Consider the following 14,507-nt stretch of genomic DNA (forward strand, 5'->3'; position numbering starts at 1 on the left):
CAGTTCAGCAGTTCACATCCACCAGCTGCTCTTTGGGCACCCTGTGAGGCAGTTCTACTCTATCCTACAGGGTCACTATGAGTCGGAATTGACTGGATAACAGTGGGTTATGGGTTTTCCTATTCCATCAGATCAGTTTGAACACCTTTCAAAATATATCGAAGATAATTTCTGTGATAGAAAATTGCTAAAGAAGAGAAATGAATGTAAAATGACAATTCCTTTTTTCTTTTTCTTGACAGGTTATTAACAAATTCAAACAGACTTACGACAACCAGAAATGCTGTGTGGGCCCTCTCAAATTTATGTAGAGGCAAAAACCCTCCTCCAAACTTTAGTAAGGTAGGAATAAAATACACAAATTAAGAAATTTATCTCTGTAACCTTTTAAGGCTCTTTATAGTAGAGTTTTAGATGTGGAATGGCCTTCATTTTTTTTTAAATATTTTCTTTTTTGACTAGACAATATTTGCCACTTATACAAAATTCAAAAGGTGTACAGTGAAAAGGGAGTCTCCCTTTTCTTGCCCTCCTACCTCCATTCCTACCTACAACCCACATCTCTCCCCAGAAACAACAACCTCTGTTGCTAGGTGTTTATGTAAGTTGGAGTTGTCTTTTAAAATCTTGTAGTCCAGTTCTTCTAATGTATAGGATGTTGAAGTTCCCCAAAAGATTAAGAGTATTCATCTAGGTTTTCTGTTACTTGTAAAATTGGAAAAGTAACAGCCCAGGGTGGTTTGTGCTTTCCCATGGTACGTTTTATCTGTTGCAATGTCTTCTTCCCCATCTACTAATATTGTTCTGCTAGAAGGGTAGATTATGAATAAATCCCCAAGTTACTTCTGATGTCTTCGTTACATTGTCAATAACAGAAAGTTACATGCATAAATTTTTAGGATATTTTACTTCTTTGGCATTTAGTGTCTATGTGAATTAAAGCAATGAATACAGCACTAACAAAAGCTTAAAATTTAGTAAAAAAAAAAAAACCCTAGTTGTAAAGTGTGTGGGGACAAAATATAATAAACTCTAATGCAAAAAAGATGATATATGAATTAGTATGCCTTCACATTTAAACTTTCACCATTCCAGTTTTAAGTATTCATGATTTAAACACACTTCATCTGACCCAAAACCATGACTTCTAGATCTCATCTTACCATGGACCCTTGATCTTTTACCATACTCCCTAGCATGTTACAGGTTCAATCATAGTTCATAAAACTTTTGCACAACTTCCATGCTTACTGTGTTCTATGTTTATTGACAAGTAGATAATATGAAGAAGCTGATTGAAAATATTGTAAAGTATGCTAAAAAGAGTAAAAGAGGGAACAAAATTATTATTTGAACCAGAAATTTGATTTAATAGTTATATATCTTAGAGAAAAAAGTTTTGAGTAAGCTGTACTTTATGGCTCCTCAAGGGGAGCATCCAATAATGTTACAGCCAATACTTTATTCAATTTAAAAGGATTTTGTGTGCTTTGTACTTTCTAACACAACATGTGCTTTTCTTATTATTGTGCATATTAATTTTAGGAAGTATCTTCCACTAAAATGTAAACTGCTTAGAGAGAAATCTTTGTCACTTTTGTTTACCTTATGTATTTCAAACTCAGAATAGTGTAACATTATAGGACTTAAGACTTGTTATATAAATTTTCTGAGAGGTTTTCCTTATCTTTAATTTTTTTGAAGTTTTTATTTCCACAATCACATTTTATATTTCCAACATTTCATTTTCTTGTTTTCTAACCACTTATCTTTATGTAGGATTGTATTTTTCTTTTATGAGTCTAGCAAATTGTATTATTTATCTGAGGATTTATAGTTTGAAGTTTTCTTGTGTCTCAGTTTTTTTGTACTTTTTTTGGTTTTATTTATGATTCATTTGTTTGTTTTAGTCTCCGTCTTTCCTACTGGAAGCTTTCCTCATATTTCTGGTGATCGTTGGCCGTCTGGATATATTTAGGAGAGAGACATTAAAAAGCTGATCGGAAGAAATGAGTATGTGGTTGGGGCTTTTCATTATGGACTTCATTGTAGGGTAATTGGGCAGCAAAACGGTATTTTCTTTGAAGAACTCCAATTACCAGTTTCTTCTCTGGGAATACTCTGTTTCTCCAGAGACATATTTTTCAGTCTCCTACGGGAAGGTGGGTAGATTAGGTTGCAGTGTGGCATAGGTAGTATACCTGGCCACTGGCGCTCTGAGAGCTGGGCATTGAAACAGGGCTGGAGGTTTTCACCAATCAGTATGTAGACTTTTACTTAATCTCCTTAGTTTTCAATCCAGTGCTTCATTTCAGCCTCCACTCTGCCTAATATCCCAAAGTTCATTTTTTGTGGTTCACTCTGTTACTCAGTTTCTCCTTAAAATAAACTTTCAGTCTTTGGTGAGATTGGGAGTGGTAGTTGCCTATCTGTGCAGTAGAGAACTAGAGTCTTCTTAACTACTTCTTATTCAAACTTTGAATCTTTCCCTCTGTTTTAGCACCGTGTCTCTCCCCTGCCGTCTGTGGTACTTGGTGTCTCTTGATTCCTAAGGCATTTTGTGATAGGGTGGTGGTACCAAATTAGCTTCCTACTTATTGGTAGCTCCTCTTTAGACATTGAGGCTCCACCTTTCTCTTGTCTTCTACAAGTTACCTTTCCTTCATTCACTTTCAAAAATGGAATGTATATTTCTGTTTCTTCTTTTCCTTGTTTATGAGAAGATGATGGGGGCAGACATATTTTACTTCGTTCTTTTAAACCAGAAACCTATAGTACTTTAACTCAGTAAGAAAATATTTATCAGCTACACTGATTTTTTAACTCAGAAATTTGTATTTGCTTAAAAAAGCTTCAAATATTTCTCTGTTCAAGGAAGAGTTGGCAGCAAAGGTGGGTATATGATTGTTAGGGAAATATCTAGTGTGCAGATTGTGTTTAGTAACTTAGAGATGGGCCATCTTTTTGTAAGCTAACTGACTTCTGTACCTGGACCCTACGGTCATCCTTAGAGGAGGGATACAGCAGAGAAGGTAAGTATTTTCAGAAGGTTAAACAGAAGGTAAGGGTAAACAGGGGTAAACAGAAAATGCGTCTAAAAATATCAGAGCATAAAAAAGCCATTAACACTTTTTGTATATGACATGTCTAACATTTAACAGCTAGTATCTGAGGAGAGTAAGGAATATGTTAGGTCGCTGATTTAAAAAACAAAAATTAAGGAACATTGGCTAAAAATGATCATGGCACTAAAAAGAGCCAACATTTGAGTAAGTGGTGTTTGGACTTCGGTTTGTCTGATTTGAAGGCTGGAAGAATTCAGCCCCTCGGAGTCTCAGAGAGATGAAGTGACTTGTTTACCCCTACAACTAAATTAATTATCGTGTAATGCTAGAGAGATTAAAAATCTCTCTTGTTGTGTAGTATTTTTTTTAGCTGAAGTTTTAGGGCTTCGTTACATTAAGGAGAAATACAGTTTTAGTGACTTCCATTTGTGACCCTTTTCATGATCCTTCAGAAATGTATTTTTTGTACTTTCTACATTTTTACTCCTCAAATGATTGATAAAGTTCTATTAAAATAACATGAGTAAAATGAGGATTGTTTAAGTTAGATCATATTCAATTGAAAGCTGAAACATTTTGACTTCTCTCAGTTTTGGTATGCCTTTTGGGGGGGCTGTGGGTATGTATAATTTAGGTATAGACATAGGATCTCAAACATATTTCATTATTCTTAAAAAAATCTTGAGATACCATATCAGTGTATCTTAGTCATTATATGATTAATAGGAATCATAATCAGTTTCAAGTTCATAAATCTAATCATAATCTTAAAAAAATAGAATGATTTTTTTTCCTCTGGTATTTTTATGGCATTGAATTTTAGTTTTAAAATGAATTTTTATACTTTCCTGAAGAAACTTGTTTTTAGATAGGAAAAAATTTAAACTTCCTTTTTTCTTCCCTTCCAGGTTTCACCTTGCTTAAATGTCCTGTCCCGATTGTTGTTTAGCAGTGATCCAGATGTGTTAGCAGATGTGTGTTGGGCCCTTTCTTATCTGTCCGATGGTCCCAACGATAAAATTCAGGCAGTCATTGATTCTGGCGTCTGTCGAAGATTGGTAGAACTTTTAATGTAACTATAATTTATTCTAAATAATTGTATGATTGTGTATTAAATTTAGCAATTGGAGTAGCAGCCTCATAAAGCATCTCAAAAGTCACTATCTTTAGGAAGGGTTGAAAAGAAACCAAATTCACACTTTACAGAACAGATACAATCCTGAGATGACTCTTAAACTTGTATTTTATATCTAATAAGAAAAAAATGAATGTGGTTTTATGTGATTTTTTTTTTTTTTAAAATAATGAGAGAGGCCGGGATGCTGTGTAAGATATTGTTGGTGAAGTAGAACATAGGGCTTGCTCTCAAATAACCTATGGTCTAGTTAATTATTCATTTCAATTTGTGTAAAAGTTCATCTAGTGAAAGTCATTTATTATTTCACTGTATTAAAGATAAAATATTTCTGTTTGCTGAACTGTTACTGCTACTTTAAAAAGAAAGGCTTTTCTACACAAAAAAATTTAAAAAGTTATTTTAAGAAGGTATTACAGCTTTTTTGTCCTCTTCTTTAAAAAACATTTATTGGCTTTCTTCCTTCTTTTATCAAAAAACCATTAGGTAGGTCCATAGAGGGATCAGGACACAGAGCTTAGGGTGGCCCCTGCCAGAGCAGCAGATGACCAGGATAGTTGGAGCCAGCACATGATAGGATAGCAGCCTAGCTGGGTCAGGAGATTGGCCAGATACAGGGAGATTGTGATAATGGCAGCCAGATTTCTTACTTTCAGAGAATGGAGGTATAAATATGGAAGGGGAGAAGCCACAATAATCCTGTGGTATTAGATTAGGGTTGGAGGTATCAACGTGAACTCATGGCTTTTTACATAAAGAGACAAATGTAGAAATGTATGTGTAAATGCGTATGTGTGTATATACCCTTTGAAAGGGCATGGGAGCCGTGACACCCCTCTGGTAACACGCCAAGTTCACTGAGTGCCCAAGTCTTTGTTTTTAAACACTACTTTCCACTTAAAGGAACCTGAGGCTTTTGGAGAAATGATCTCTTCCAGGGCTAGGACTGAGATAAAATAGTATGAACCCAGAAAGGAAGATGTGACCAGAGAATGGAGAAATGTCAAAAAGACACAGAAGCCCACTTGAAGGGGCTCCCACTTTCCAAACCTGGGACAATTTGAGCATGGATTGAAATAAATTAATGTGTTGTAACTAATTTAAGTAAAATAGGAAGGTAGGTAGGTATAGATAAATAGATAGATGGAATGATGTTATCAGAAGATCATCATTGGATACCATACCAATAATCCAAAACCAAACCTGTTGCTGTTGAGTCAGTTCTGACTCATAGCAACCTTAGAGGACAGAGTAGAGCTGACCCATAGAGTTTCCAAGGCTGTAATTTCTATGGAAGCAGACTGCCACATCTTTCTCCCATGGAGTGGCTGATGGGTTCAAGCCACCGACCTTTTGGTTAGCAGCCAAGCGCTTACTAATAATTCAGACAATAAGTATCAAGAGATGCTAAAACTAGTAGTTAAAGTTGTTAAGGAATGGGATTTTACATAGTCTCAAAGTATCCCCTCACAAAATATAATCACAAAGGGAAAAACAATAATGTTACAGTGGAGAAATCTGGCAGATACCATTCGAAGTAAGTAACCAAAATCAGCACCATTATAGTGGGATAAAGTAGACACCATGTGCTACCCAACAGGGTATAAGGAAAAATATAGCACTTGTGATATTCTAGCCAAATGTACAGAACCTGGGTTGTAATCATGAGGAAATATTAGACAAACCCAAATAACTGGCTGATGTTCTTCAAAATGTCAAGATCATGAAAATCAAGGGAAGACTGAGGAGCTATTCTTGATTACAAGACTAGAGAGACATGACAACTGGGTACAACCCATGATCTTGCATTACAGTTTTTGTTATAAAGGCAGTACTAGGACAATTGGTGAAACTTGAATGAGATCGCTGAGTGAAGAGCATATGGGAGGTTTTTGTACTATTTCTGCTACTTCTCTGTAAATTTAAAATTCTTGTATATAAGTTCACATTTTCATTATTTTTAGGCACAATGATTATAAAGTGGTGTCACCTGCATTAAGAGCAGTTGGTAATATCGTGACTGGTGATGATATTCAAACACAGGTGAGTTTAGACTTTAATGTGATAAATTGTTAACGTAATGAGCTTTAAGAAGTTTATCATGTTTCATACCACTTGATTACATGTTATTCAGTACTTTTGCATAACCATAATTGTACAAGAAACTATAATGTGAGAGTAAGCGTATTCTTTATAAGTGATCAACCTCAAACACTTCTACATGTAAGCACTGTCCTAGACCTTTACTGATGCAAAGAAGTACAAAATAGGCTTTCTGCTCTTGAGGAATTTATAATCTAATCAAACCCATTGCTGTTGAGTGAATTCTGACTCAGTGTGACCCTATAGGATAGAGTAGAACTGCCCCATAGGGCTTCCAAGTTGCTGTTGGTGAATTCGAACTGCCAACCTTTTGGTTAGCAGCCGAGCTCTTAACCACTGCGCCACCAGGGCTCCATAATCTAAATAGGGAATTTAAAAAGATATATATAGCAAATTATTCAACATGGTTGTGAGCTAATCAGTCAGAGGTGCTATAAACGTTTAAAAAATATTCCAGTGGGCTGAGAAAATATGTGTAAAATCTGTGTAGATTCCATAAAATAGTTGAAACTAGACCTAGACCTTGAAAGTAGAAAAGAACTTGAGGTTTATGTGACTGTAAATACAGAGGCAGAAATGTGTGAGGAATGTTTAAGAGGCATTGAATTTGACTAGAATAGGAACTGTTAATGTCAGAGGCTCATTGATTAGAAATAGGTTAGAAGTGGAGTTGAAAATGGAAGGGCATTTTATATTAGGTTGAAGACCTGGATTATGAAATTGTCAGTAGGAATGGAAGGAAAAATGACAAGGAAGCATTTCCAGGATTGGTGATTCTAAGTACTGGTGTGTGTGTGTGCGTGTGTGCGTGTGTGTGTGTGTTGGAGGATGGTGAGATAACAAAAAAGATGTGATACCAAGATTGACTCCAGATTTGGGTTACAGCCTTTCTTGAAGATAGAAACTAAAGTATACTTTTCATTTTAGCCTACATATTTTCTTTCAGTTTTAATCTTTAAAGTCCTATTTAGATACTTTAGTTATTAGTTGGTCTTTAGTAATTGATAATCATTCGTTTCAAGTAACTATTTAGATGGAAATGGCCTCATAAACATGCACTGTAGTTTTCAGCTGAATTTCCAGTGCATGGTTGTGTACATTTCTTTACCAAGTGAATTAATCTAATGAAAATCATTTTTTAGTATTTTGAAAATAAGTACATAAATTAATCTTACCATGGAATAAAGAATATATGGAGATAAAGCAGAATTTACTTCTTTATAAAAGAAGAGCAATAAAAATTTTAATGAAATAAGTAAACTTATTCTAAACCTTAAAGTTTCTTAGTGGTTATAGAATTAAATATATTTAGACTGTTTCTATATATACATAATCTTTTTTCATATGTGTGTGTGTGTCTGTGTAGTCTTTTTTTTTTTTTTTTCCATTAATTCATATGGCAAAGCTAGAGGTTTGGTTGCTGACTTGAGTTACCAGATCTTCCCTCAAATAGCTGTATAGTTGAACTCTGAGTGTAGCTGTAAACTTGAAGGGCGCACATCTAAGTGTCCTGCTTTTTTTTGCATTTTAGTGGGAACTGGGCACTACTTCACTATACCAGCGTTAGACAAGTTTTGGCAACAGCAGGAGGGTAGAAGATGGCAAGTGCCTAAGTTTTACTTTGAGAAAAATTTCTCTTAATTCACTCTTTCAGGGTGATTTTTGTATTTCTAAATAATTCATTAGTAGAGTTTTGTATAGTTTATTTGTTATAAAACTTTTTGTTTCTACTTCTTTTGTTTTAGGTAATTTTGAATTGCTCTGCATTACCCTGTCTCTTACACTTACTGAGTAGCCCAAAAGAGTCAATTAAAAAAGAAGCCTGTTGGACTGTTTCTAATATAACTGCTGGAAATAGAGCTCAGATTCAGGTAAGCACCTTTCAGATCTGAGGATAGAACAGGAAGGTCTAAGCAGCCAGTTTGGACAGAAGTCAGTATTTTATCAGTGATGTTTTTAAGTGAATTACTAAAAAAGTTTCTGAAAAGATTTTTTAAAGGAATTTTAAAGAACATGGCCTTTTCTCCTCTAAAATAATAATTTACCTATAGTATTCTTTTTTTTTATTCTTATAAGAATAGCACTTTTATATGTAAAAATACCTAGCATGGTACCTAACTTATGATGGTCAGTCTTTAAAAAGGATTGATTTTCATTAGTTAAAAATAAGTTAGGCAGTGAGCTTTCTCTAAAAGCACTTACTGACTTATTGAGGTCCTGTGAAGCTCCTTGAGTCAGTGATTACTTATCTATATTGATAAATCATATGTTTTGTGCTTTGTCATCTTTAAGATTTATGTTCTTCTATCTTTAAAAAGCTAATTTCCTCTTTTAAAAGGGAAAAAATATGTGGAAGTTTGTGGACAGAGTAGAAATAAGATATTTCCAAAAGCCCTGACATTTTAAAGCCATTAAGTTTCAACACATCTTTACTTCGTATTATTTTAAAATACTATTTGCAGTGATTCTGCTGTACCATTTTCCTTTTTTTCAGGCTGTAATAGATGCAAATATTTTTCCTGTTTTGATTGAGATTCTTCAGAAAGCGGAGTTTCGCACCAGAAAAGAAGCAGCTTGGGCTATAACTAATGCAACATCAGGAGGCACTTCAGAACAAATAAGGTATGCTGCATGCCTTCGAAAACTTTTTTTTTTAAATATGAATGGGACAAATTTTGAAATAAAACATACTTATTATTTATTGATGAAACAAAAACATTATTTCTAAGTCAGCTTGATAAGCATTTCTAATGTGAAATGACAGCATTTATTATATCAATTATATGTCTATAATTTTTTTTAATTTAAAGTGTAATTGACATCATTCTTGACAGACTGTTTTTGGAAAAACAAAAGTCTCAAGAGAATAGTCTATGTTAACTTGTAAGATATACTATCATAGGTGTTTGATATCTTTTGAACCACTAAAATCACAAGACATGTACCTTTATTATATAGAAGTGGGCTAATACATTTGAATATCCAGTTATTTAAATTAAAATGGAAATAGACATTTGTTTATATAGTGATATTCTACTATGTAGTTGTTAGCCTTTTTTGTGAATGGTATCATACCTTTATTTTTCTAGATGTTATCTTGTTTTTCTTTATTATGGTAGCCTTTTAAATCTATGCCTTATTGTTTGTTTGTTTATTTTGGTAACTATAAGTAGTAGATACATGGACTTTGAAGTAAGCATGGTTTCAAATCCTGATTTCTCAGTAAAAGATGCATGACCTTGACAAATTAACCTTTCAAATCTACAGTTTCTTCCTTTCTTAATGGATTCAATCACAGCATCTTGTACTATCTTGAAAATTAAGAGAAATTTATGCATTTAAAGTGCTCAGCACAGTGCGTTAAATATCAGGTTCTCAACTAAGGTTAGCTGCTGTTATCATTATTATTTGTAATAATCACAATTTTTATTACCAGTATTGATGCCTAAGTTTCTCTTTTTATCACATGGTTTACACTTTTTCCCTCACTTTGCAAAGTTCTACTCTGCACCTTTATAAAACCCTTACTTCCTACAAAATTTTCTTGTTCCGAATATCCCTCCATGAAACCCAAGACTTTTTAGGTTTCTTGAAGTGACTATTTAGGAAATATTTTCTAATGAATGTTTCTTTGATTTGGTTTTTAATTTATAAAGCAAGAAGTCAAATTATAATGCTGTTTTACAAATCACAGGATTTTGAAATCTACCTGTTGCTCAAGATCATTATTTTATATTGCCTTCACTTTATACTATTATCTTGCTTTCTTGAGTTATTCGTAGCTCTGTATATTGATAACATCTATCTGCTTTTTAATTTTGTATTCCATCTCTTTGTTTTAAGCAATATTTCCACTTTATTTTTGTCATGAATGTAAGCAATAATAAAACAAAACCTTTTCTTTGTTTTAGCTTGCATTTTCCTTAAACCTAGTGTTAATTTTATCTGTTCTTGAGCCCAAAATTTATTTGTTCACCTTTCAAACGTAATTTTGATAATTATGTCTATTCCATGTGTTGTTCCTTAAATTTGTTAGTAGTTTTTCTAACCATTTTAACTACTTCATTAACTCTACATACATAGGGAAAGGACTTCTAGATCTCAGATTTGGTTCAGCATGCATTCTACTATTACTTGTTGACTGCCTAGTATTGCCAGTTGTTGTGCTAGATAAATCATTTCCGTTATTGAGTACCATAATATATCAGGCATTTTCATTTATTTTATCCCTTTAGTCTCACAACTCTGTGAGCTAGTTATTCATTCAGTAAATATTTTTGATCAGTTACAGTACAGTGTATGGCAAGTACTCCAGTGAAGTATGCACGTTTTATTAAAAAAAGAGGGATAGAAACTTTTGTTCAATTCCTCCTGCATGCCACATACTAATCTATGTAATGTACATTTTCTTATTTAATTATCATAACAAATCTGTTAAATTGTTAGTGTCTTTCTTTAATAAACTCAGAAACTGAGTCTCAAACCAGACAAAATACAAACCCATTGCTGTCAAGTTGATTCTGACTTAGGGAGAGTAATTTCCCTAATACCTACACAGTTAATTGGGTCACTTAGCTAGTAAGTGGCATAGCAGAATTTAAACCCAGATATTTTGGCACTGACTTCAGTGATGTTTACACTGTGTTTACTCATTTGATTCTCACAACAACCATCTGAGGTTGGTACTATTATTATCCCCAGTTTAAGATGGGAAAGTGAGGCACAGAGGTTGCCCAAGGTCACACATCTAGTAAGAACTGAAATTTGAGCTTGAACCCATGCATTCTGGTTTCAAGGACCCCTGGTGGTGCAGTGGTTGAGCACAGGCTGCTAACTGAAAGGTCAGTGGTTTGAACCCATCAACCACTCAGCAGGAGAAAGATGTGACAATCTCCTTCCATAAAGATTACAGGTAGTCCCAGATTTATGACAGAGGTCTGTTGTATTGGTTCTGACATAAGTCAAATACCTTTTTTTTTCATTATTATTGCTTTTTATTATCAATGTCTATAAATCATAACATCAAACATCTGAGAGTGATGACATCAACAAATTACGTGCTGCAACATTGTACGTAATACACATTACTAACAAGATGTCCAGAACAAAAAAGCAGACAGTTGTGAGTGCAGTTTGTTGTAACTCAAATACGTTGTAAGTTGGGGACAACCTTGGAAACCCTATGTGGCAGCTCTAGTCTGTCTACAGGCTCCTGTGAGTTGGAATCAACTCAACAGCAATGGGTTAGTCTGGCTTCAGAGCATATTTTTAACCTTTATGCTTAGTATGGACTTTTTGTTAGGAGAACAGATCAGCAGCTTATTTCATTTGCATTATAGACATTAGGAAAATAGCTAATGGCAACTAGAAAAAGACAAAGCGTTGGAAAATGAATAGAATAATTTTTCTGAATATAATTTATGAAAGTTTTCACAAGATGGCCTGTTTTACTCCTAGAAACCTGTGCTTCTAAAACACATCAAAGATTTCAGAACATTAGTTATGATTGTTTTGTGAGAAATTTCTTGATTTAGATGTCCTTTCTCCTCCCTCTTCATTTCTATCTCATATGACCCCTCCCCGGTGTGTGTACATAGGCTTGTCTTTAAAAAAAAAAAAAAAAAAATCCATGAACCCACTAGGCTTCATGCTCACATGCCATGCAAAAGCAGGTCAAGTACGTGTTTTGTAGTAGTTATAATACCATTTAGTGCTAATTATGTTAAATTATGAGGATAAGAGAATAAAGAATTAGGTTTTCAAGTTCTTATGTGAGAAATTAAATGTTCGTAATGTTTGAGTATATATAGGAGTACTTACTTTTTTATAGAACAGTTTCACTACGAAGAGTATTTTCATGCCGTTGTTACAAACAGTATTTAAGTCTTCCTTCCCCACACATTTTTTTAATTTCTCTGAAGGTACTTGGTAGCCTTAGGTTGCATTAAACCACTTTGTGACCTTTTGACTGTTATGGACTCCAAAATAGTCCAAGTGGCTTTAAATGGACTTGAAAATATTTTACGCCTTGGAGAACAAGAATCTAAGCAGAATGGAATAGGCATTAATCCATACTGTGCTCTCATTGAAGAAGCATATGGTAAGCAATCGGTTAAAAATGTATAATTATAGCCAATTCTTAATGATCTGCCATAGGAATTTTCCCCCTTTAGTTACTTAAAATTATTTGTCAAAGTTAAAATGTTCTTAAATAAGTTAAGCTTAATTTTATATCCCTAATAATTTATTTTCATTATTCATCTATTTTTTTACATTGTCTTTGTGCACAAATATTTTACATTGATTTAATTGCAATGTAGTATACAGTCATGTGCTGCATAATGTCCATTCAGGCAATGTCCTCCTTGGCCCATACTAGAGTAAATAGAGGTAGTCAAACATGTAAAAGCCTGAGAAGTCAGAATGATAAGTGGAGATGCATGATTTTTTTTTTCCAGAAATGCGCTTTCAAATGCTGCCGAAAGTTCAAGCAATATGGGGAAAAAAAAAAAAAACCTGTTACATTTACTTGACACAGTGTCCATGCATATCTTGACATCTGCTATTTTCTAGTCTTTCCTTTATAGTGTAAATTTCCCATGAGAAGATGAGAAGAGTTGGCATTTAGAGTATAGGTGAAGAAACTGGCTTAAGGCAGGAGGAATTGCGGATCTTTCACTGTAACTAGAAGAAATTTATGCAGTTGTTGGTTTCATGGCTTCTCTTTACTCTGAGAAGTGGAAGAGAGTTACAAATGGAATGTTTGAGAAAGTGGAGGTTTGAAATTTCCACTGAGAAGTTCGTAGTAGCAAGAGGCAAAGGAGAAGTATTGTTTTCAAAGTGAAACCAAAAGTTACAGGAAGGTGGAAAATCAGTGAATGCTATTGCTTGCTATTTAGGAATGTTCACACAACATTCAACTCACATAACGTCCTGTTTCACAGAAAGTGTTGTGGACGTTAAGCGACGCATGACTATCTACTTATTGACACTTTGGAGAAATTTTACGTTTCTACCTGGTTTTTATGATTTGTAATAACCACACAATGTTATATTGAGTGACAAAACCACAGTTTTAGCCATACTATTAGTTTATTTCCAATTCGTTTACTCTTTTACATATGCCAAAGTTAGCATCTTCCCGCATAAAATCTTTTTTCTTCTGTTGAATTAATATCCTGGGATGAATTTTCAGGAATGCAGTTGCCAAGTCTTGAGTGCAGACTTGTTTTTAAGCTTTTAATACGTCTTCTCGTTTTGCTTTTCAAAGGCTTGTGTTACTTGACAGTGCCGCTGGCAGTGTGTGAACCTGCTGTACACCCTCATAATTGTTCTGCTGGTTTTGCAGATGTAAAGTGGTGCCTCACAGTTGCCTTTCTCTGCCTTTCCTGGTCTTTTCTCTGCCTTTCCTGGTTTATTCCACGTAGAGGCCTGTGTGCATTTTTCATGTTAGTGTATTTCCTCATCAGAATTTTAATATTGAACTTTGTCCAGTTACATATTTGGATCTTTTTGTAAAAAATTGAATTTATTTCATAGCTATTTATTGTGATGTGGCTTTTTCCCCTAGTTTTTACCTTTTTATTTTAATAAAACAAACCATGTTCATTGATACTTTTTTTTATTGTGCTTTAGGTGAAAGTTTACAGCTCAAGTTAATTTGTCATACAAACTTTGTACACATATTGTTTTGTGACATTAGTTGGAATCTGCACAATGTGACAGCATACTCTCCCTTTGCACCCCGGGTTCCCTGTGTCCATTCAACCAGTTCCTGTCCCTTCCTGCCCTCTCATCCTGGTTTTGGATAGGAGCTGCCCATTTAGTCTTGTATATCCAATTGAACTAAGAAGCACATTCCTCACTTGTATTATTTTTTGTTTTATAGTCCTGTCTAATCTTTGTCTGAAGAATGAGCTTCAGGAATGGTTTCAGTTCTGGGTTAACAGTGTGTCCAGGGGCCATAATTTCAGGGGTTTCTCCAGTCTCTGTCAGACCGTTAAGTCTGGTCTTTTTATGTGAATTTGAGTTCTGTTCTGCATTTTTCTCCTGCTCAGTCCGGCACTCTCTGTTGTGTTCCCTGTCAGGGCAGTCATTGGTGGTAGCCAGGTACCATCTAGTTCTTCTGGTTTCAGGGTGGTGGAGTCTCTGGTGCGTATGGTCCTTTAGTCCTTTGGGCTAATATTTTCCTTGTGTTTGGTTTT

The 14,507-nt window shown here is 34.4% G+C and overlaps 1 protein-coding gene across 5 annotated transcripts in view; it reads left to right on the plus strand.

Moving 5' to 3' along the window:
• Positions 1 to 14,507, plus strand: part of KPNA5 (karyopherin subunit alpha 5) — a 43,422-nt gene that overhangs the window by 25,900 nt on the left and 3,015 nt on the right. For all 5 annotated transcript variants that reach the window (XM_049899742.1, XM_049899752.1, XM_049899723.1 and 2 more), the window contains 6 exons: positions 243 to 342; positions 3,974 to 4,137; positions 6,165 to 6,243; positions 8,049 to 8,174; positions 8,798 to 8,925; positions 12,225 to 12,403. In XM_049899742.1, coding sequence (XP_049755699.1) covers positions 243 to 342; positions 3,974 to 4,137; positions 6,165 to 6,243; positions 8,049 to 8,174; positions 8,798 to 8,925; positions 12,225 to 12,403 — 776 coding nt within the window. The remainder of the gene's footprint in view (positions 1 to 242; positions 343 to 3,973; positions 4,138 to 6,164; positions 6,244 to 8,048; positions 8,175 to 8,797; positions 8,926 to 12,224; positions 12,404 to 14,507) is intronic.

The sequence above is a fragment of the Elephas maximus genome, chromosome 1 (assembly GCF_024166365.1).
Source record: "Elephas maximus indicus isolate mEleMax1 chromosome 1, mEleMax1 primary haplotype, whole genome shotgun sequence".
NCBI lineage: Eukaryota > Metazoa > Chordata > Mammalia > Proboscidea > Elephantidae > Elephas > Elephas maximus.